Here is a 20,946-nt window from a genome sequence, read left to right as displayed (position 1 = left end):
TACTCCAACCTAAGTGTGGAAAACTGTTGACAAACCCTAGTAGTAGGTAGTAGAGGAAGGGAGACAATCTTCTGCCACCACCGCCACCACCGCCACCACCACCGATTATTCTGCTGCCATCGCTGCTGCTTAATCCAAAAAGCTGTGCAGCTCATTTCCAGGATTCCTCAACTCTTATCTCCTTGGGAATCCAATTACTAGCCACACCTCTCTTAGGCAGTTATTAGCCCCCACACCAAACAGCAAAGTAAGGCCAAAAAGAGGGCACTGCAAAACAAAGGATGTGTTCTTCCTGCCACACCGCAGGAACAGTTAAAGGCAGGGAGAGGAGGGTGACAAGTGAGCCATCAGGAAATCGATCCCCAGTGTTCTGCCTGAAGGTATCTCCCAGTTAGGAGTGCCTCGTTCCAGGCTGCTGTTTGGTGTGAGCCACTGTGAGGCTCATAGCAAAGCCCTGAGCAATATGTCTGCTTAGTCATGTATTTGTGCAATGTAAGTTGATTTAAAGAAACATTTATTCTGGATTTAGTGATACATGCTGGTGTGGTTTCCATCACTCGCGCACTCGCACATACAGTTATGACTCTTCCAGGCTAGGAAAACTTCCTGAAACTCTCCTTACACCAGGCGACTAAATCAACTCATCGGACATCCAGGCGGCAACCTATCAGCCATTTTCTCCATATAGTTGGGCTGTGGTATCTGCTGCCTAACGGATCTGGAAATGGAGGGAAAATGCGGTTGGGAATGAACAAAGCCAGAAGCCAGTCTGTGAAAAAGTATTCCCCTAACTGCTGGTGCTGTAAAGCTGTAAGTGGACGTGGGGAGATGATTCATTGGATAAAATACTGTCCACGCAAGCCAGAAGACCAGAGTTCGGAACCCACAAGCCCACATAAATGCCTGATGGGTGGGGCAGATATGACAGTCCCTCCAGTGATTCCCTAGAAACAGAGTCAAGGTCAAGGTCCCAGAGCAGTCTGGCTTCCTAGATTAATGGAATCAGCAAGCTCTGGGTTCAGGTGAGAGATCTTGCTTCAGTGTGTAAGGTAGAGAACAATTGAAAGAGGAACCCAGCACCAACCCCAGTCTCCACATGCATGCATGCACATCATGCAATGAACACATATGTAAGCACACATACATACACATGCATGTATACACATGCAATGAACACATATGTAAGCACACATATATACACATGCATGCACACCACACCATGCATACACATACAAAAAATAGAAAACAAGACATTAAGTGAGGATTCCATTTTTAATCAATGCTTAGTAAAAACTGAAGTTCTCTGTGTTCAGAAAAAGACACAACAATTTAGCATACATAGTTATATACATGTCTAAAGTCCAATCAGAGAACAGCTGCCCCCATGGCACCCAAATCAGTTCACCACTCGTATTTCTCCTTTCTTTTCTCTTTGAATCACTAAGTCTTCCCGTTTTAAAACTATCTGAGCCCTGTGTATTAGCTTTCCAGTGCTGCTATGAGAAATCACCAAGACTTAGGAGCTTAAATAAACACAAATTTACTAGTTTTAAAGTCTGGTGTACTTCGCTAAGCTAAAATTGCAGCATCAACAAACATGTGTTCCTCCTAGAGTTTCTATTGCTTTGAAGGCTGCCCCTGTTCCTTGGCTCATGACCCCTTCCGCTATTCACAAAGCCCATGGACTCCACCTACCCTGAACAGTCACAATCATCTCCCATCTCAGGATACCTAAATTAATCTTAATCTTCTAAACCCTCTTTTGCCATGTAAGGTTAAGTATTCACACATTCTGGGGATGAAGAGGCAGATATTCGACAAGTACACCAGGGCAGTGGGCTTCATTTTGCAGCTACACTGTGAAGTAAGTATAACAAGAATATGTTAACATTTTCTTTAACTGTTTTTTGAACACTTTTCTTTTATATTATTTTTATGTAGGTGAGTATAAAGACTGAATAAATGTTTGTGCACCACGTGCCTGCAGTACCTCCAGTGGCCAGAAGGTGGCACTGGATCTCCTGAAACTGGAATTCCAGATGGTTATGATCTGCCATGTGGGTGCTGCAAATAGAACCTGGGTCCTTTGGAAGAGCACGGATGCATCGCTCCATACCCTGTAATATATTTTCAAAGATTTGAAAAATGAAATAAAAAATATATTTTAAATGCTGAAACAATTGAATATTCTGCTTTAAACTCCATTTTTTTTTAATTTCCCCTCCCTCATCTCCACCTCTTCATACTTCCAACTCCACATCTTCCTACTCTCTCCCTTTAGAAACCAAAGGGATTTTTTTTAAGGGAGAGAGAAAATGCATGATAAACATAAACGTTCAGAGAGCCACACTAAATGTAAGTTCATAAAACCACAAAGTTCAGAAAACATCATATACAAGCAAAAGACCAGTAAAGAGAGGGAACAAATGTCCAAGCAAAGCAACATAATACAAAAATACCATGGAGTTCCTTTTGTACTGGGCATCTACCACTGGGCCTGGGACCTGCCCTTCCGTGTGGTCTGTACACCCAGTGAGACTCCATTGGAGAGACTAACTTTTCCTTTTCGAGAGGTTGTCAAGCAGAGATAGCTTCTTGGTTAGGGAGAGGGGTTCATGTTCGCTTTCCCCATTTGGCTTGGACCTGTGCAGTGTAAGTTTGAATGTGCGTCAGCCCTCTTGTGTCTGGAAGACACTGTTTCTTTGGTGTCTTCCATCCCCTCTGGCTCTCACAATAATTCACCTCATATTCTGTATAGTCCTCTGCACCCTGAGGGGAGGGAGTTGATGAGGCTATTCCATTTTGGACTGGTATTTTTATTTATTTATATATTTGTGGTACATGTGCGCCAGGCAGGAATGGGGTGGGGTAGCATGATTATTCTGTTCTACTTTCCATCCCCACGCAAAAGTGCCATGAACGGGGCTGGAGAGATGGCTGAGCGGCTAAGAACACTGACTGTTCTTCCGGAGGTCTGAGTTCAATTCCCAGCAACCACATGATGACTCACAACCATACGAAATGAGATTCGATGCCCTCTGCAGGTGTGTCTGAAGACAGTGACAGTGTACTCACATACATAAAATAGATAAATAAATCTTTTTTAAAAAAGGAATGCCACGAACACACATGAACACAGATATGAGCTACCATGTAAATACAGATGTGAGCTACCACATAAATGCAGATGTGAGCTACCACATCCAGGGATCAGACTCAGGTCAGGCACAATTTTGCCCACTGAGCAATCTCCTTAAAGCAAGAATCAAATTCACTGACTCCACCACTGAGCTAAATCCGAGGATGCCAACTTTTTGAGATGCCAATCAGGCAAGTTGAATTTAGAAGATTTCTGATTTGGACACATGCAGACATTTTCTTCTTCCGTCTTTAAGTGTATGCCTCCAAGGGCATTAGATGAAGTTAAGATGGATAGCTCACGGAGTGGAAAGAGCAAAAGCGAACCACGAAATCGGTGGGAATTACTCGGAAATTGAGAGGCAAATTAAAACAATTTTAAAATTATACCACAGAGAAAGGTAATTCTGGGAGAGGAGCAGATGAAATTTGAAGGAGTAAGATGATGCTTCTGGTGTGCGTAGTGATCCACTTAACAAGGAGAAGGGAATGACACAAAGATCTGGGAAAATGGGAAATTCATTGTCGATTTAACATGAAGGGTCGACCTTGATAGAGAATGCGTGAAGCCCATATTAGCAAAGCAAGAGCAGGACCCGTGACAAGCTAATTACCAAGTGCCGTCAATTCCAAGGACATGTAAGATTAATCACCGATGATGCTCTGAAATCCTACACCTCCTGTAAGAAAGAAATGTAATACAAATTTCCCCAAATTTGACAAGAACAATAAAAACCGGAGTGATTTTGCCCACAACAAGCTGCGAAGAGGAACACTCTACTCTATCAATAATAATAAAAGTGTTGTTCAATCCACATCCCGAGAAGACTGGGTTGTCTTACAGGTTATAAAATCATTATTATTCAAAGAGACTGGGAGGCGGGGGTGGAATAGCCATTCACAAAGCATATGACTCCTCCTGCAGTGGCGATCTTGGTGACATTTTCCACAGTGCTTAAAGCTTGTAATTATTCCAGCTTTATTATTACAAGTGTTTGTCTCTGTATTTAATTTTGCATTAATAATTTCATATTGCTTTTCTCAACTGAAGCTTCCAACACTACATAAGCTTTGGGCCTCACACAGCCAGGACCCAGGCGCTGAGAAGGAGCTTTCTCAGCAAAATATGGCTCAAAAGCACAGCAATATCCTACCCTTATCTCCTGAGACTTCAGGCAGTTACCTCCAGCTGTCTAACTCTTTCTACCATGGCACCACTCCCAGGAAAGCCCCCAGAATAAGGCCTAGATTGCTACCCAGGGGTCAGAATCCAGGAGAGGCATGAAGGCAAGCCCAGCCTGTTCGTTCTGGTTTGGACTTGACCCTGAAACAGCCTTTTCATCCCTTGGAACCCTGAAGAGTGCCTGGCCAATCACCCTGCTGGCCCTTGAGCCCCAACACTAGCTGAGGCAGGAGATGCAGGAAGTTTGACTCTGATGAGTAAGCACATTTAGTGGGAGGAACCTGGGAGACAGAGTCCAGCAGAGCTATTAAAGTCTGGCTTCTCAGTTAAGCATATCTCCAGGGGGGGACACTGGCTTTCTGCCACTCCCTGTCCTCCCCTTCCTCCTGCCCCTCTGAAATGCCTGGAGATACCTAGCCTCCCAGCACTAGGAGGAACTCAGCCTCCCAGCACTAGGAGGAACCCAGCCTCCCAGCACTAGGAGGAATGACACTATGTAGCTAAGTGAGGAAGGAAACAGGATGAGGTGGCTGCTCACGGACAGAGACTGAGATGAGACGCTACATTCTTGTAGAGGGATTTGTGTTACATGCATAAGGCAACTCCTCATGATCTCTCTGAACTTCTACACTCAGTCCTCAGAGTTCCTGAGGCCAGGAGTCACCTCCATCTCCTAGGTCTTCTACAGCCTCTGCTTCCATTTTAGGGGGTATCCATTTGATCCTCAGCAAAGCTGTCTCTTCTGAGTCTGGTTCCTAGCCAAAATCCAGTCTTGGAGGGCCAGGAGGAAGCTCTCCCATGCTGTGTTCTCTGGAGGAACAGAACGGAAAAGGACAGCAATGATTTGAAAGTCTCCCAAGGCTTGACCCTGGCCTGGGCCTGGTTTCCTCCTGGGAAAGAAAGATAGGCCCAGTCCCTGGGGGATTGGGATAGGGGTATGAAGACAAGATCGTGCTTGAAAATCAGTTTGCAGTGTTTTCTTCCCCTCAGCCACTCGGGGGTCTTGTCCTTAGTGCAGCACAAACATCAGGACTCAGGAAAGGATCCTTTTGTTTTTTTTGTTTTTTTGTTTTTTTGTTTTTTTGTTTTTTTCTAAACTGTATGAAGCTTGAAAGTTGCATCACTCGCCGCCTTTCCTGGAACACTTAAATTCTCCAAACCACCCTAAATTCTTTTCAAATCAAAATAAGGCTCAAAACATAAATAAATGCTTAAATGCACGAATTACTTCACTTAAACTGCTAGCTGCGTTCCATCTGTCTTCAAAAACCCCCCTTTTCTCTTTCCTGTTCTTCATGACTGCCCAAGAGACTGAACTGCAATGGGGAGAAAGGAGAAACACAAAACACAGAAAGTAATCTTGAACCAGGCAGAAAGAGCCGAAGTGCATAGAACTTCAGAAGCAGGGTTGATGGTGTTGGGGTAGGGACCACTGGGTGTGCTTGGGGCTGGAGACTGTAGGTCTGGAGTGGAGCAGACATGCAGGTGATGCTGGGATCCGGCTGTGAGAGAGCTGAGAGCTGAGAGTTAGGGCAGAAAAAGCCCCTGACTAGTCACAATTCTTCACATCCTCATTTGCCAGGAACCTCCCAAGCCATAGAGAAAGACATTAATGAACCCGTGCCCACCCTCCTGGACCTCTCGAACTTCCCATTCACCACCCTCCTGCCCATCTGATACTTGGGCCAGTGTTCTCTTGGTGTCCTCAATACGCCTGGCACCCACTTCCCCTCCTACGTGACCAGCACGCAGCCCTGGACTGGGTGGCGGATGCCGAGATAAGGCCAACATCGGGGAAAAACGCCAAAGCCAGGAAGTTGCACAGCCTGGTTCCCCTGGCAACCCCACCACAGTCACCAAACAGAGCTAGGGTTGAGGGGGTAGGGACAACTGTTTCTGGCTCAGGCCGGGGCCCTTTCAAGACCTCAGTTTTCTTGTTAGAGAAACGTTTTCCAGTCTTCTGGGACATGTTGCCTAAAGATTGAAGAGTCCGTTTGAGATGCGGTTCAATCCCCAGCCAGGATCCGGGTCTACAGATCTAATAAGCCTTCTGGGATCTGCATTCCTCACCCCGTGCTGGAGGATATCATTTTGACAACAGACGTGTTTAGCCACTTGGAACTCCTGGTGGTTAGGAGAACACGCCATCCTGTGTTCCTTGAGGTCTAAAGCCAGTCCCATCCCTGAGGGCACTTGACTTTCAATATCAACTGATTGGTGACCAGAGTCTAGGCATCTGGATTTTAGTTCACACAGAGCCAGTTCAAACTCCTGAGCTCTGAGCTCCTTCTGGTTGCAACACTTTTGGTTCTGAGAACCAGAAGCGAACAGGAGATCTGTATGTAACGCATAGCTTTTCTGTTCCCAGAAACCCTAGGACTCCAGGCAAATCACTCGTACTCCATAAGCTTCTGCCTTTCTGCTCTCTCCAAAGGATATGAAGTACTAAAGCCTTACCAGGAGGTTACAAGCCTCTCTGGGATCAATACATATCCAAGTGTCTTGAAAGCACACCTCTTGGGTATTGTCTTGGTGGTCGTAGTGGCTTCTGTTGCTGGGGCTATCTGAGAGAGGTCTGAGAAGGTCAGACTGCTTTGAGCACAGAAACCCACAGAAGCAGGATCCAGGAGCAATGCCTCCGGCTCTCTGTCAGCTCCCATGCAAAGCAGCCAGATCTCCATAGAGAGAGAGGTGGCTGCTGCGCGCGCGGAGATGAACTTCCGGTGCCCCTTGCCGAGCCCGACCTCTCCCTTCCTCCACTGTGGCCCTGGCCTCCACTCACAGGAAAACCACAGCTCAAGTCAGCTGCAGGCTGAATCCCTTCTTCAGGGTCAGTCGCTTCACAGGGGAACCCCACAACTCGGACTCGCGCCATCTAGAGTTTAGATTTCAGTTGTTCAGTTAGTTTGGCTGGGCTAGGTTCACTGGTATTCTACGACTTTCAATGGGAAAAAGCATTCCTATTTTAGGTTAGTGCCCTCTCTTCGTGGGTTTCTCATCCCGGCAGTAACTAACCTGTGAGTTACTGAACAATGTCTTTCTTAATCCCTTCCTCTCTCCTTCATGTTCTACCCTCAACCTTGGTGACTGTCACTTCAGCCTGAGAAACTGCAACAATCCTGACCCAAATTTCAGACCATTTACCTGGTAGCCTCACAGAGCTTTCACACAAAGCACAGCCTGTAACTCTGTCGTCTGGCTCAGAATCATTCAGTCATCAGATACGGTGGCAAACCCCTGTAATTCCAGCCATAGACTGAGGCAGGAAGGCTGCCACAAGTTCAAGGCCAACTACATGAGACCCTGTGGGGGGGGTGGGGGGAGTATCCACTATTTCCCTTTGGGAACTGCCCACGGTACTTATTTCTCTTTGAAGCTCCTTTGACGATCTGATCCTCACCTCCTGAGCATCATCTGGAAAGTCAAAGATCTATAGTCCACTTCTGCATAGCCTCATCTCCTGAGGGCACGTAGCACCACCCCCGGCCTCCCTTTATATGCCTCTAGGTGTATGGAAGAATCCAATTTTTAAAATCAGTTTTTCTAGTAGGGAAATATGGCTCAGTATATGGTAGAGGCATGGAGATGACGATGGTGATGGTGGTGATGGTGCTGTTGATGTTGATAATAGTGATGGTGGTGATGGTGATGATGACGATGGTGATAATGGTGATGGTGATGATGGTGATAATGGTGATGATGGTGGGCCATGGCACTCATCCTGGAGATCACCCTAAGACCTAAGCCCTCTTATTATACCACAAGTCATGCTGTTTTATAATTGACTCCTCACTCTTCTTACAGGAAAAGTGGAAGAAAGCAGAGATCATTTCTCTTGTTAATTGCAGATACCACACCCGGACACCCCAAAAGACCCAGCAGGTTCCTCACCTGTTCAAAGGTTACATTTTGAAATAATGAAAGGGCAAACCCAAAACACAGAGTCCCGAGCATCGGGTGAAGTAAAATATAATCTCGAATATCACCACCATCTTGTTTCTATCACACACTGAGCCATACCGTATTTCCCTACTAGAAAACCATCTAAAACATCATATTCTACCAAAAGGGGAATAGAGCAGAATGACAGCCCCAGTGTCTGAGGGAATGCCTCTATCATCTCTCCACACACACTTCAGATTCTAGTCATGTGACCTGTCTGCCTTTGCCTTCTCAACCTTACTCATGCCTCTATGATCGTGTCCACCCTCCAAAAAAAGACTACCCTCTCTCTACCCACAGACACTTGACCTCTGACCCCACAAAGCCAGTGAGTGCTCGTTATCCCAAAAGTCTCCCTTGCAGGCTCCCATATTTCCTTGGGCAGATGGGAGAGAATATCATCCCTGATATGGGTGACCTCTGACCCCTGTGGTATTCCAGAATTCACCAGGCTGTTGAGTTGACAAGCGAGGCCTTCCTTAGAGCCCTGCATGTTTTCGTCAAAGGCTTCAAGAATCATCACGGCTCACATCCATGTTGTTTCCCTTCAGGGCCACAGAGTCTTTGAGTAAAGAGGTCATGTATCAATAAGTAAACTCACCCTGTAGAGTCTGACATAGAATCCCGGGAAGGGCTGAAAAGCACACATGGAAAGGGGTGTGTCTGAGCATTTCCAGGCAGAGCGGCCTATCGTCCTCCATTAGGAAATGAGATTTGTCCTATTTATTGAAGACATTCCTTCTGACCCTTGAGAGATTCCAGAGGCTAATAACCTTTCGGGACAAGAGGATCGTCTTTCCTTGTCCCCGAAATTTCTCTAGATGCAACTTCAGGGCATTTTTCTGTATAATCCACCTCCTTGCCCACTGGGACTAAAATCTACTTCTTCGAAAAGAGACAGTTGGTTCCTAATTCATTCGTCCAGCCTTTTCTCCAACAAATTTTATCCCAGGCCCTTTATTGTCTCTCCGATGGAGTCCTGTTACCCAGCCCTCTCCCGATTCCACTGTGCCTCAGGCCCTTTGCCAGGTTCTCAGACATCAATAGGAGCAGGAATGACGTCTATTGTTCTCCGTGGACAAACACACGGGGGCCCATGCACACAGAACCTACACCTCTACCCTCCCATTATCCTCCACCCTGGGCAGACAGACACTCACAGGCAGTCTCTTCACAGACTCATCTCTCCCACCAGGGGTCCCTGAGCCTAGGTCTGATCATTCCTCAAACACCTGGGTAAACACACACACAGGGACCGCACAGAGCTCCGCTTTTCTCGCAGGTAAGCTAAACTGGGCGGAGCTTCTGTGCCCCTCCCCCTCCTCCCTGCTCCTGCCCTTCTCTAATTCTCCCTTCTATTGGCCACCATAGGCCACTTCCTCAACCCCCACCCCCACCCCCCCACCCCCACACACAAACACCCCCAGCTTCACAGCGGAGGGCAAAGTAAGTGAACCAAAGTCGACTCTGCCCTCTTCCTCCCGTGCTCCTCCCGCTCCGCCTCCTCCATCTCAAATCACAATGCAGCTTTCTCTTCTCCCAGGGTACACGTTGTACACTACCCTCTGTCTAATTTATGGCTTGGGGTTTTGCTTTGCGAAAATTAACGCAAGGAAAGAGCGGGAGACTTGGTCAACTGAGCTTGGTCCCATCTCAGACCCGATGACAGGCTGCGTTGCTGTGGCCCTAGTCTGGCTGGACCCTATCTTACTAGGCCAGGGGATTTGAGAGCAAGTTGGTGGTTCCACAATCGTTCGTTCATCCATTCAACAAATATTTGTCCAGCACCTGTAGCACCACTCTCCAGGAACAAAACCAATAAAACCCTGCCTCTGTGCAGTGTAGATTCTATGGGTGGAGACTGAACATGAATAAGTAAAACATTGCCTCTGGGACAGTCATAAATGGCACCCGGGAAGGAGATGCAGGCTAGGATGCAGGCTGAGGTGGTCTGTGGTTTGAAGTAGGGTGGTCAGGAAAGGTGATATTTGGACAAAGCTTTGAGAAGATAAAAGAGCGAACAAACCATGGCGAGGTCTCGAAGGAGATTGTTTTAGGTATCTAGAATGCTCCAGTATCAGTTACAAAATACATACAGAGAATGGGATCTGGTCGATGACAAGCAAAGGGGACATTGTACAATGGAGCTGTTTCTCTTGGCATGGGGACCCAACTGAGTTCTAGGGGTTGAAAAGTTAGAAGAGTCAAATCAGGAGTGAAACTGACTTCATCAGGGACAAAGAGCTAAATAGCAAGAGACAGAAAATAACAATATAAGACCTTAAGATGCCAGGCCCCCAAATGGTTTTGTCTTAGTTTTCTCTATTGCTTCAATGAAGACATCAGGACCAAAAGCAACTTGGTGAGAAAAGGATTTCTTTGCTTTACGCATCCTAAGTCCCAGTCCACGGAGGGGAGTCAAGGCGGGCACTCAAGGTGGGGACCTGGAGGCAGCATCTGAAGCAAAAGCTGCGAGGGGAACACTGCCTACTGTTTGCTCTTCATGGCTTGCTCAGCCTGCTTCCTTACATCACCCAGGACCGTTTGCCTAGGGATGCCACCTCCCACTGTGGGCTGGACCCTCCCACATCAATTACTAATCAAGAAAATGCCCTATAGACAGACTTGCCTCCAGGCCAATCTGAGGGAGGTGTTTTCTCAATAGAAATTCTTCTTTCCAGATAACTTCAGTTTGTGTCAAGCTGACAAAAACTAACTAACTAACTAATTAACCAGGCCAGAGTTGAACACCTACTGAAATGGACTAAGAAACTTTTCGATCCCTCTCTAAGTTGGGCAGCTGGAGATCACAGCTGGAAGGAAAATGAGCATGTCTTGGACCCCACTGATTGTCTGCCTTTGAAATGTTGCTCTAGAGAGAGGGATCGGGCCAGCGGGAGCTTCTTTGATCATATTCAGCTGTGCAGTAGTAGAGGTCTGTAGCCCTAGTGGACAGCAGCAGTCTCCCAGGTGCACACAAAGCCTATCTTTTTATCCCCTCACTTGCACTTCCTGGGCCCTTATGAGCATTCACTATGGCTGCCCTTTCCACTCTGGGCTTACACGATCATCCAAGGAGCCTTAGGAGAAAGCATTCTCTATAGTGTTACAAAACGAGGAACAGCATCCCATTACATCTCTCCAGTCCCTCCACATCCCGACTTGTGGCTATAACAGCAAAGGCTGGACTAGACCTTCATCCAGACCGACTTGGGGCGCCTTCCTGTGATTTCTAGGTGGCCTTGGCTATGTTTCTTGCCCTTTGTGAGAGCCAGTGACTAGAATGTGGGCAATGACAAGGTGTATTGGCCTCCTCGACTTCTCTAAGAATCTTCTGGGACCAGGCAGTCCTGAGGCACATCACACACATCTCAGAAGATGGCAGTGTGTTGACAACAGTTGTAACTGGAAATAGTTAAATCAGGAAAGGATGTTTAAAAAAAAAAATTTCCGTGGATTCAGTGTTTTGTCTGCAATGACATCACTCTCCCACACTGGCAGTCCACAAAGCCTTCCTGAATGAGAGATAAAGGACTGACAGCTAACCCCCTGGAGATTTATACAGAGGCTGCAGCCTGTCTTATCTGTGCCACAGCCCCTGGGAGTGCAGCAAGCAAGAAAATGCTATCTCCTCCATAGCATGGTGCCAGGATTAGACTGAAAGCCATGGGGCAGATGGCTATAAATTACAGCATGGCGCCTGGCACACAGTAGGTGTTTCCAGGAAGAGACTGCCACAGTGAGGCATGGAAGGAGGGGAGACTAGAGGCCTTTGGTTACAAACTGCTGTTATCATCAATCTCAAGCACAGTATTGTCAGAGATAGGGACAATGGAGATCATGGTCCTGAGACTGGCTGGTTGGACTGGGCAGGGGTGGGGCACTAGGTGACCCAGAGTCCCTCAAGTCCTCCATGGGAAGACACAGAGACAGCACAGGAAGCCTTGAGATGACAGAAGACCTACAAGCTGCAAGCATTCATTCATGAGTTGGGCTGAGGACAGTAACCCCAAGTGGATTATCTTGTCCCAGGCCAAAGTCTGTGCTGCAAGGCTCTCCCTGGAATGCAGCCCACAGGTGAGTAGGACCAAGGGGCAAAGCGTCCATCTCCACAGCCACCAACTCACTTTTGCTCATTTTCCAGCTCTTGGTTCCAGCCAGCCACTATGACCTCCCCCGCCCCCCCCTTCCCCCACACCTTCAGCAACCCAAGTTGGAACGGCCTGCTTCAACATGGGGGCCATCTTGCCCCATCTCCCTGAAAGATCTCCTGTTAGATGAGGCCTGTACTTGTCGGGCCAGGAACAGCAGGCCACCTGCCCAAGTCGCTGAGGAGTAAAGTTCTCCCATCTTGCAGACACACATCACACAATCTGCATTAAGGCTCCTACCCCATGACAGCTCTGAATCCTTCCTTCTCAAACCCAACCTGTCCTCCCCTAAACCAGATGACAGAGAATTGTGGGGAAAATAAAGACAGAGCTTGGCCTGGCAACCTCTCATCTGTCCCCTCCCTGCCTGCCTGGTATGACTCCCTTACCCCGAAATGGGCGCAGTGGCCCTAGAAACAGCCAGAATCCATGCAAAACAAAATGAGATCTTTTTATTTAAAATCAGCAAACTCGTGTTCGTCAAGCCCCAGAGCATGGTGGGCAGCCGTCCTACCTCTGCTCCACCCCTTAGCCACAGTGAGAGAGGAATGGAAAGAAAGAAGCCAAAGAGCCTCTGCTAGGGAAAGCTGCCCAGACGTGTGGTAAGTACAGCCCAGCTGTGGCTGGAGTGACAGCCACAGGCCCCTCCCTATAAATTAAGTCCCTGCAGCCACAGCTGTAGGAGAGGCCTCCTTGTAGAAGGAAGGGTCGGTGCAGCATCAGGCCATGGGGCAGAATCTCTGACTCCTAGCCAAGGGATGGACTAAAAGAAGAGATCAGGAAAGCAGGAAAGATGCTGTGGGGAGGCAACTTTGGTCCCAGGGTTTTTGTTGGTCCAGTTTTGATGGTTGTGGGGGAAGGAATGCATTAGTAAGCCCAGAGAGAGAGAGAGAGAGAGAGAGAGAGAGAGAGAGAGAGAAAGAGAGAGAGAGAGAGAGGCAATTATCAGGCCCTGCCAGTGGTGACAAGATAGGCTGGCCTGGACCCTGGCAGAGGGGAGTTCAGCAATCCAGGGGCTCTCAGGGAATGTCTGCTAAAACATATATATACATATATATTAACCATTCATGGAGGGCAGGGGAAGGAGAGAGAGTATGATCAGAGGATCTGCCGTGGCATCCCATAGCCGGTCATGCCGGCCTGAGATGCTCCACGGTTGGTGCCCATCTGCAACCCAATCACGTTCTTGCCCTCTTGCAACTGGTTGTCCGAGAAGTTCCGAGGGTTCTCCTTGGATTTCCTGGGTAGAAAGGGAGTACTAGTTAGGGGGTGGTCAGGGGCTAGCTATCCAGTTAAATTCTTCCCTGAGGTGTATAAGCTGACACCCACTCTGCTTCTGAGACTCCAAAGCACCTCTTTGTCTCTCCAAAAGGACAGCCATTGCTGCCACCACCACCACCACCACCACCTTCTGGAATTTTAAAGATGCTTTGTAATGACTGACTCTATTATCTACAGATAGGAATAGGCAAGAATACTGTACCAGCAAGGCCCTCTGGCTTTCCCACAGACACTTACTTAGGAAACCAGTTGGGATCCCCAGAGAAGAGCCCATCGTCCCTGGCTACTGCCAGCCCACCCAGGTTCATTAGTGTCCGCTGCACACAAGCCATGTTCTTTCCTGGAAGAAAACGGTGATATCATCTCAGCAGAAGTAAGTTACAAGATGCTAGCATTCTATCTGTCGCTAGGTCTGCAAGCCTGGCATCCAAACTTTAATTCATTGTTTCAACCTCAACCTGCAGTATGGCCCATCCTTGATCTCACACACACACACCCTCAGGAAAACCACCAGCTATCCTTTTTCTTTGGTAAAGTTGGCCCAGTCCAACTCCTGCTCTGCCAGGTAATAGCCCTGGGCCCTGGCCCACCTTCCCAGAGATCCACAGTCTGGAAGATGTCCGTGGTGTTAATGCCATAGCGCTCGGCTGCCTGCAGGAACTGGGAGATCTGCTCCATCTGCTTGAAGGCCATCGAAGAGGCCTGGATCTTCTTTACTGGGGCCTGCCCCTCAGGATACAGTGAATTAATAAGCTTGCACAGAACCTGGAAGAGGCAGCAGGCAGGCAGAGGTGAGGATGGGACTACTGAAGGTCAGAGAACCAAAGACAGTGAGCCAGAGAGGTGCCTTTCCTGTGGTGAGCCTCAAGGTGCCTCCTGCCTTTGAACCCAGATAAAGGGCCAGAGTTTAGTCTTTCCTCACTACTCCAGAACCACGGCCTGGCGCTTACCTTCTCACCCTCTTTGCAAACATCACCAGCACCTATCAGCTCCTGCTGCAACAGGCACATCCGCCTTGTCCTTTCCTCCGTGGAGACAGAAAAGCATGGAAGCTCTAAGGGCCCCCAGGAAGATGCTCAGGCTGGCAAGCTTGGGTTTGCATGCTCGCTTTCTCCTCTTCACTGTGTAAAACGCTCCCTGGTCCCCCAGCATCAGCCCTGCTCGCCCTGCTTGCCCCGCTCACCCATCCAGCACTCACCGTGCCGTCCTTGAGCCACTTCTGGAAGTTCTCACGGCCAGGCTGGGGCTGGCCCACGTCCTCACGGCACTGAGTGGTGATCCACTGGATGAGGATCTGCTCCAGATCCGCGTCGTACTGCTTCTCAATCTTCTGCTGCACCTCTCGGCTCAGGCCGTAGGAAGGTCCCCTGTTGGCCATTCTGAGCAGCTGTGGTGATGGCAAAGAGCTGTGGAGAGGACATAACCAGGCCCACGCTCAACATTCTACAATCCAATGCATAGGGTCCCTATGAAGACAGGGGAGGGACTCGTGGCCAGGAGCTAGCGCAGCAGGGCTCTGGACTCTGGCCAGTAGGAAGCCACACAGATACTACATTTCGTCTGAATGAATGGTCCTGTGTCTAGAATGACGCCTGGGACCCACTGGAATGCAGGATGAGGTAAAGGATTTTAGTTCAGCTTCTCATTTGGAGTGATGAAGCTTGACAGAGGCGAGGTCTAGCCCCCAACCCTCCTCTTTGAAGCCTTAAAAATGATTCAGGAAATGAGAGTACAGAGCATATGGGAAACCTATGCCAAGAGCGGGAGCGAGTAAACTACCCTCCGTCAACCCTTAGGTTGTAACGGAGCATCTGTAGAAGAGAGTGAAGTCTCCGGCTCTACACTATCTATAGTGTTATCAAGGGAATACAGGGAGGAGCGCTGGCAGTGGGAACTGTACACAACGAATATTAAGCTGCACAGTTCAGATCATCTTACAGGAATTAATAGAAGCAGAGGGACAAAGGCAGTCTGGGTGGGCTTGCTGGGAAAGGTAGGCCCGCGTCTCAGCGGGCAAGGGGGACTTCCTGAGAAAAGCCTAGCAGACAAAATGAATTCCTTCCTTTCCCTTCTAGGAATCGTGATCGGCAGACTAGCCCCCCCTCCCCCTTGCCTACTCTCCCACCGAAGGTGCCCATATAGTGATTCCCAAACATGGGAGATACATCATCTTACACAGTTGAAAAGGCAGGGTGTGCATGCATTTGCAGACGGCGTGATTAGCTGTCTCAGCCAGGTGGGCCCAGTACTGTCACGAGAGTTCTCATTCTCAGTAAGTGAAAGGGGAAGGCAGCATGGGAGAAGTGAAGACAGGGTGGGTGTCAAGCAGGGTCACAAACCAAGCAATGGAGATGAGGCCAGAAAAGAAAAGGAAATGGACCCTCCCCTAGCTCCTCAGTCCCAGTGAGTATGCCCCACCCCACCCCCCATCCCCCCGCCCCCCCCACCCCATCCCCACCCCCCCACCCCACCCCCGCCAGCATCTCCCGCTGAGTTTCTAAACTATCAGAGCATCCAGTGTGTGGCTAAGTTTATAGTTTGTTACAGCAGAAAGGGGAAATTAACCCAGAGCCTTGGATGTGATATTCAAGGAAACCTGGGAAGGGAAAGAAGTGTGGCAAAGTGCATAGCTAGGTTCCTTAAGGACCCTGGTTAGGAAGGGCTGCTGGCTTCTGACCACAGGCCTGAGTTTGCAGGCATTTCACTGTGGGCAGCCTGCCCCACCCACTGTTTTACTGACAGGTGCCACACCCAGGAATCCAGAGAGGGAGTGCAGGAGTAGCTTCTGCTGTCCAGAGGAACCAGGGACAGAGGAGGGACATTGTCCTTCATTAGCTAATCCCTGCTACTGTTTAGGGGTCCTTTTCTCTAGTCAGAAATAGAGCCAGCTGTCTCCGACTGCTCATAAAATGGTATCCACAGGACAAGCGCCTCCATTCAGAGAGAGGAAGGGAGCCCACATCTGGCATCAGGCCAGGTCAGTCTTAAGGGATGAAGTCATTCTGGCTCCCTCTCTCATGCACCCCAGGTTAAACGCTCCCACCACCCCCTCAATGGGCTCTGGTGCTCCGCCAAAGAAGCCAGGCTAATAAGTCCATTGCTAATAATGTCATACGTCTGGGCAGAGGTTGTGTGGTGGGTCACTCCCTTCCCCCACCCTCCAACATGGCTGCTCCTTTCTAACTCTGGGTTTATCCAGCTGCATATTTCCGGCAGGATCTTTCCCCATAAATTAGTTATTTTTAAGTTCATTAGGAGACGTCCCCCCCAGCCAGACCAGATAAATGTCAGGCTCGGTCCCGACCCACACCGCACCGCAGGCCACACACGCACTCAGCTTGATGAATGCAGGTAGTGGAGTGGCTGAGACCTGGGCAGAAAGGGGAGCCAGCACGCTCGCCCTCAATAGACCAGCCGCAGCTACTCAGCTCTCAGGCTGTGTGTGTGTGTGTGGGGGGGGGGGGCGTGTTGTAACCTCTGACTACAAAGGAATGGCCAGAAAACAGGAAAAGAAAAGGAGGGGGCTAGAGGCCACTATCACACGCAAGCCTGCGCAATTTCTAGACCTCTCTTCTGGAAACAGCTTTCCTCTTGCTGCCTGGGGCTGTTTCCAAGGAGCTGGTGTGCCTGGAGCGCTCAGGCACAGGTAAAGAAAGGGCAAGAAAATGATTAACCAGAGACCAGGGTTGAGAGGAAGAAGAGAGTCCAGAGACGGACCTTTCCAGTATCTCCCAGCTCTGGAGACTGGACACAGCTGGCAGGGCTGTTCATTTCCAGCTGCAGTGTCTCCATTCCACTCAGAGGCCATGACCCTAGAATCCCAAAGTGGCAGAGCCACGGGACGGGATTCTCAGACTAAGCTCTCCCAACCAACCCTGCCTGGACAGCAGCTGTCTCTCTCCCTACCCACCCCTCAGGCAGGCAGGCAGGCGACTGATGGCTTGTGGCTGCTGCAGCTGGAGAGACCTACCCCTGGTTACACCCAGGAGACCCGCCCCAGCCCTCCCTCAGTGAAAGAGAAAATGGCAAGTCTCCTTCTGGGGTGGGCTAAAGAGATGTGTTCAGCTGGAACACAGGTGTGGGAGATGCTTAGAACTGGGTATCCCAAGTGAAGACAACTGGATAGCTTGCCTGGGGGGTGCCAGTGACGAACTCTACTGCTGACTGTAGCCCTAGGAACCATCCTCAACCAGGCCCACAAGGTTACAACAATAACTGGGAAAGGAGGAGTCATAAAAGGTCTTCCAACCCAGTGCTCCACCCAAACCATGGATGGATGGCAGTTTACCTCACCCCATTCACTGTCAACGCTGAAGGCAAGGGAGACAAGCTGGAGGGTTGGACTCTAGGTTTCATGACTACGTGTTGGGAAGACAATGGGACTCTCCTCTCCCTGGGCATGTGGAATGTAGGGAACTTCCCAACTTCTGAAACAGAAACGCCACGTGGGTAGGCAGAAGGCCAGTGGGGGGCACTGTGGTAAGGGGACGCCTTAGGGAAGACCCTCCCCCACCAGGGGCCAGTCCCCTAACCACCTAGATAGAGTCCAGAGCAGAAGAGAAAGCTAAGCTCCACAAACAGGAAGCCACAAGGGCTGCTCAGGAGAAGAGGAGGGGGTGGAGGCCGTTGCCATGGCGTCTGTGTACCAAACATGGGAATGGAGGCAGGGTGGGGGCCCCCCCGGGGCAGGAACACCCACTCCACACAGACTTGGGTGGAGGCTCTAGGCGAAGGGGCAAAAGCGATCCCAGCAATTCTCAGGGTATAGCCAGACTGGGGAAGCAGGGAACGGGGAAGGGGCAGCTCTGGAGGACCTGGAGGGCATATGCAGTTTGTGGGTAGAGAATCAAAGAAGACATACCCTGGGTAGGAAAGACTTTTTTTTTTTTTTTTTTTTTTTTTTTTTTGCTTAAAAAGCCCACACCTGGCAATCTCGAAGGACAAAGCCATGGGGTGAACACTGACTAGGGGCCAATCCCCTGGGGACCAGCATAGACACCAAGGGTGTGCAAGGGGATCGCAAGGACAAAGATTATTTGCGGCTTTGGAACGTTAACACCTTGCTCACCCCTCCTTACCTTGGCCCAAAGCCTGAGGTGTACCCTGAGCTACAGGGAAGAGAAAATGGGAGAAGCTTAGAGATGAGCTATCCCTGACTACTGCTCTAGGGAACAAGGAGACCCGTCCAGCCACTGGTCTCCTACACCGCACCTCCACTTGCCATCACCGCTGCTTTTGCTCCACAGATACCACGTATCCCAGAACCTCTCGGATAGGAACACAGGTAGGCCTGCAGAGCCCAAAAAGGAGGTAATCTACTTCCGGTCCAGCCCCTTCGGCCGTCCCCCCCACCCCCACGGCCACACCCTGCCTGGGCCGTTAATGTGGATGAGTCACCCACCGCCCTCCCGCCACTGGGGTGACGCAGGTCTGGGCAGCCCGCCCGCCCGCCCGCGGCCACCACCGGCTTTCCCAGCAGCAGGGGGCACGGGAGGGGGCAGCGGGTCTCAGGCTAGGGTAAGAGAGTTTGGATAGCAGCCAACCCCTACAGACAGGGCACATCCGAGTGCAGTCAGGGCTGCAGCCCGGAGATGTCCGAGGTCAAAGGCGCTCCAGGAGAAGAAGGGGGTTTCACAGAAGACCAGGCTACTGTGCAAATAACTCCCGGAGACCTGTGACCCCGAGTACCCGGACAAACGAACTAGCAGGAGGGGGGCAAAAGGGCGGTCTCGGGGTCACAGAAGGCAGGCAGTACCCACACGTGCTCCTGGACCAGGAAGTGAAAGGGGCGCGCGGTAAATTCATGGACCGGAGCGCGCGCCAGAACCTAGTTCTTGCGGCCACTCAGCAGCCTGCGGACGTCCGACGCCCTCCTTCCTTCTCCCCCCAAAGAGAACTCAACGCTGGAGCAAACGGCTGGGGCTTGGGACCAGACCTCTTGGGTCGGGACGGACGCCCCGTCTTGTGCACCCGTAAAACTTGCCTTGCTTAACTGCTGAACAATGCAGAGAAGGCTTGGGAACCGGACCTGACAGCACGGGGCGGGGCACCCAGTTGGGACCCCAGCGTCCGCCAGTCTTCAACCCCCACGCTCCCAGAAGCAAGTCTCAAGTGTTGGCTTCTTGCTTTCTACAGACCACACACATAATCCCCAACTCCCACCCCGCTGCCTTGGTCCCTCAGTCCTGCTCACCGTCCAAGAGGGCTGGATGAGAGCGCACGCACGACAGGGGCTGCAGCGGCGAGTGGAGCTCAAGACCCGGCCGGGCTTGGAGTTTTCTGGGGGGTCCCGCCTCAGACGGGGCGGACCAGGGGCGGGGCAAGGGCCAAGAGGGTTTAAAGGCGCCGCCGCGTGGAATGCTGGAGCGCTTAAGATAGGTGGTCAGTAGGCAGGAATGAGCCGTAAAGGACCTGCGGAGTCCTTGGCGCCGCTGCAAAAGGTCTCCGCCCAGGGGATCCTCAACCTGCATTCACCAGCCATAGACTTGTATCCTAATAGGAAACTTTCTGCCTAGACTAGCTAGCTCAGGATCGCAGGCCTGTTTCTATGAGAAGCCTACTATTACAAAAAGGCCGGCCTTTTGTAAATTCAGGTCCAGGAAGCGCCTTCCTACAGGATAGAGTAAGGAGTAATAGGTCTGGTGCTTACAGGCTGGGACAGCACCCCCACGTGGTTCTGCTTGCCATTTAACTTCAAGCCCGGGCAAAAAAAAAAAAAGAACAGTGAGGTCACTCCTTGCCCGGGGCCTTGAGGGTGTGGTAGGGCTTGGGACCTGGGATTCAGACCCAGTTCTCTCTCTCCCTTCCATCTCCCATTTAATAAATTGACATTTCTTCTTAGATCTTGGAGGGTTGGAGGCGGGGGCTTAGTGGAGGAAGTTGGCAGGCACTTTTCTACCCCTTAAGAGTGAAGAGCAATAGTTGAGGGGTGTCCAGAACACCTACTTTTTCAGGCTGTAGTTAGCGGAGTTCCCCATTTAAAACCCACCAGTGTTTTTCTTTCTTCACGTTATGGAGTCCCCCGTTGAGCCTGATATTTAAAAGAACAGCAGCCAGTTCCACCCTGACCTTTGACTTCTCTATTCCCCAAAGTCCCGCTCAGACCCACAGAATGTCAAGTTTCAGTCCCCTGTGCCTTTAGGGTGTTCCTCTGCCCGAAAGTGGGTTTCCTTCACTGCCCCGTCACCTGCTCTGCCTGTTACCTGCTTGTGTGGCTTCTGGTCAATTACAAAAGCACCTTTGGCTTTAGTT

General features: G+C 50.1%; 1 protein-coding gene and 1 long non-coding RNA gene across 3 annotated transcripts; both read right to left on the bottom strand.

Moving 5' to 3' along the window:
• Positions 1-1,235: 1,235 nt before the first annotated feature.
• On the bottom strand, positions 1,236-8,202 carry Gm37125. 2 transcript variants are annotated; one of them, XR_865740.1, is made up of 3 exons: positions 3,753-8,202; positions 1,991-2,117; positions 1,236-1,857 (listed from the first exon to the last, which is right to left on the bottom strand). It is a non-coding gene; the product is annotated as a predicted gene, 37125 (long non-coding RNA). The 2 variants fall into 2 exon arrangements; XR_865739.1 differs by having other exon boundaries at positions 1,236-2,117; positions 3,753-3,818; positions 4,986-8,202.
• A 4,643-nt stretch (positions 8,203-12,845) lies between these two features.
• On the bottom strand, positions 12,846-19,975 carry Tagln2 (transgelin 2). The gene is made up of 5 exons (NM_178598.2): positions 19,889-19,975; positions 14,894-15,101; positions 14,286-14,460; positions 13,933-14,035; positions 12,846-13,654 (listed from the first exon to the last, which is right to left on the bottom strand). Exons 2-5 carry the CDS (start codon positions 15,071-15,073, stop codon positions 13,513-13,515), a joined length of 600 nt encoding a protein of 199 aa, NP_848713.1. The 5' UTR covers positions 15,074-15,101; positions 19,889-19,975; the 3' UTR covers positions 12,846-13,512.
• Positions 19,976-20,946: the final 971 nt, after the last annotated feature.

Source organism: Mus musculus, chromosome 1 (genome assembly GCF_000001635.26).
Source record: "Mus musculus strain C57BL/6J chromosome 1, GRCm38.p6 C57BL/6J".
Classification (NCBI taxonomy): Eukaryota; Metazoa; Chordata; class Mammalia; order Rodentia; family Muridae; genus Mus; species Mus musculus.
This window is presented reverse-complemented; position numbering and strand designations above follow the sequence as displayed.

What these genes read in the sequence shown, in the direction of transcription:
- Tagln2 (NM_178598.2), bottom strand. Translation starts at nt 15,073, where the DNA reads ATGGCCAACAGGGGACCTTCCTACGGCCTGAGCCGAGAGGTGCAGCAG. An exon ending in AGTGGCTCAAGGACGGCACG is followed by an intron (nt 14,461 to 14,893) that starts GTGAGTGCTGGA and finishes TGCCTCTTCCAG; the next exon opens with GTTCTGTGCAAGCTTATTAA. An exon ending in GATCCCAACTGGTTTCCTAA is followed by an intron (nt 13,655 to 13,932) that starts GTAAGTGTCTGT and finishes CTTTCTACCCAG; the next exon opens with GAAATCCAAGGAGAACCCTC.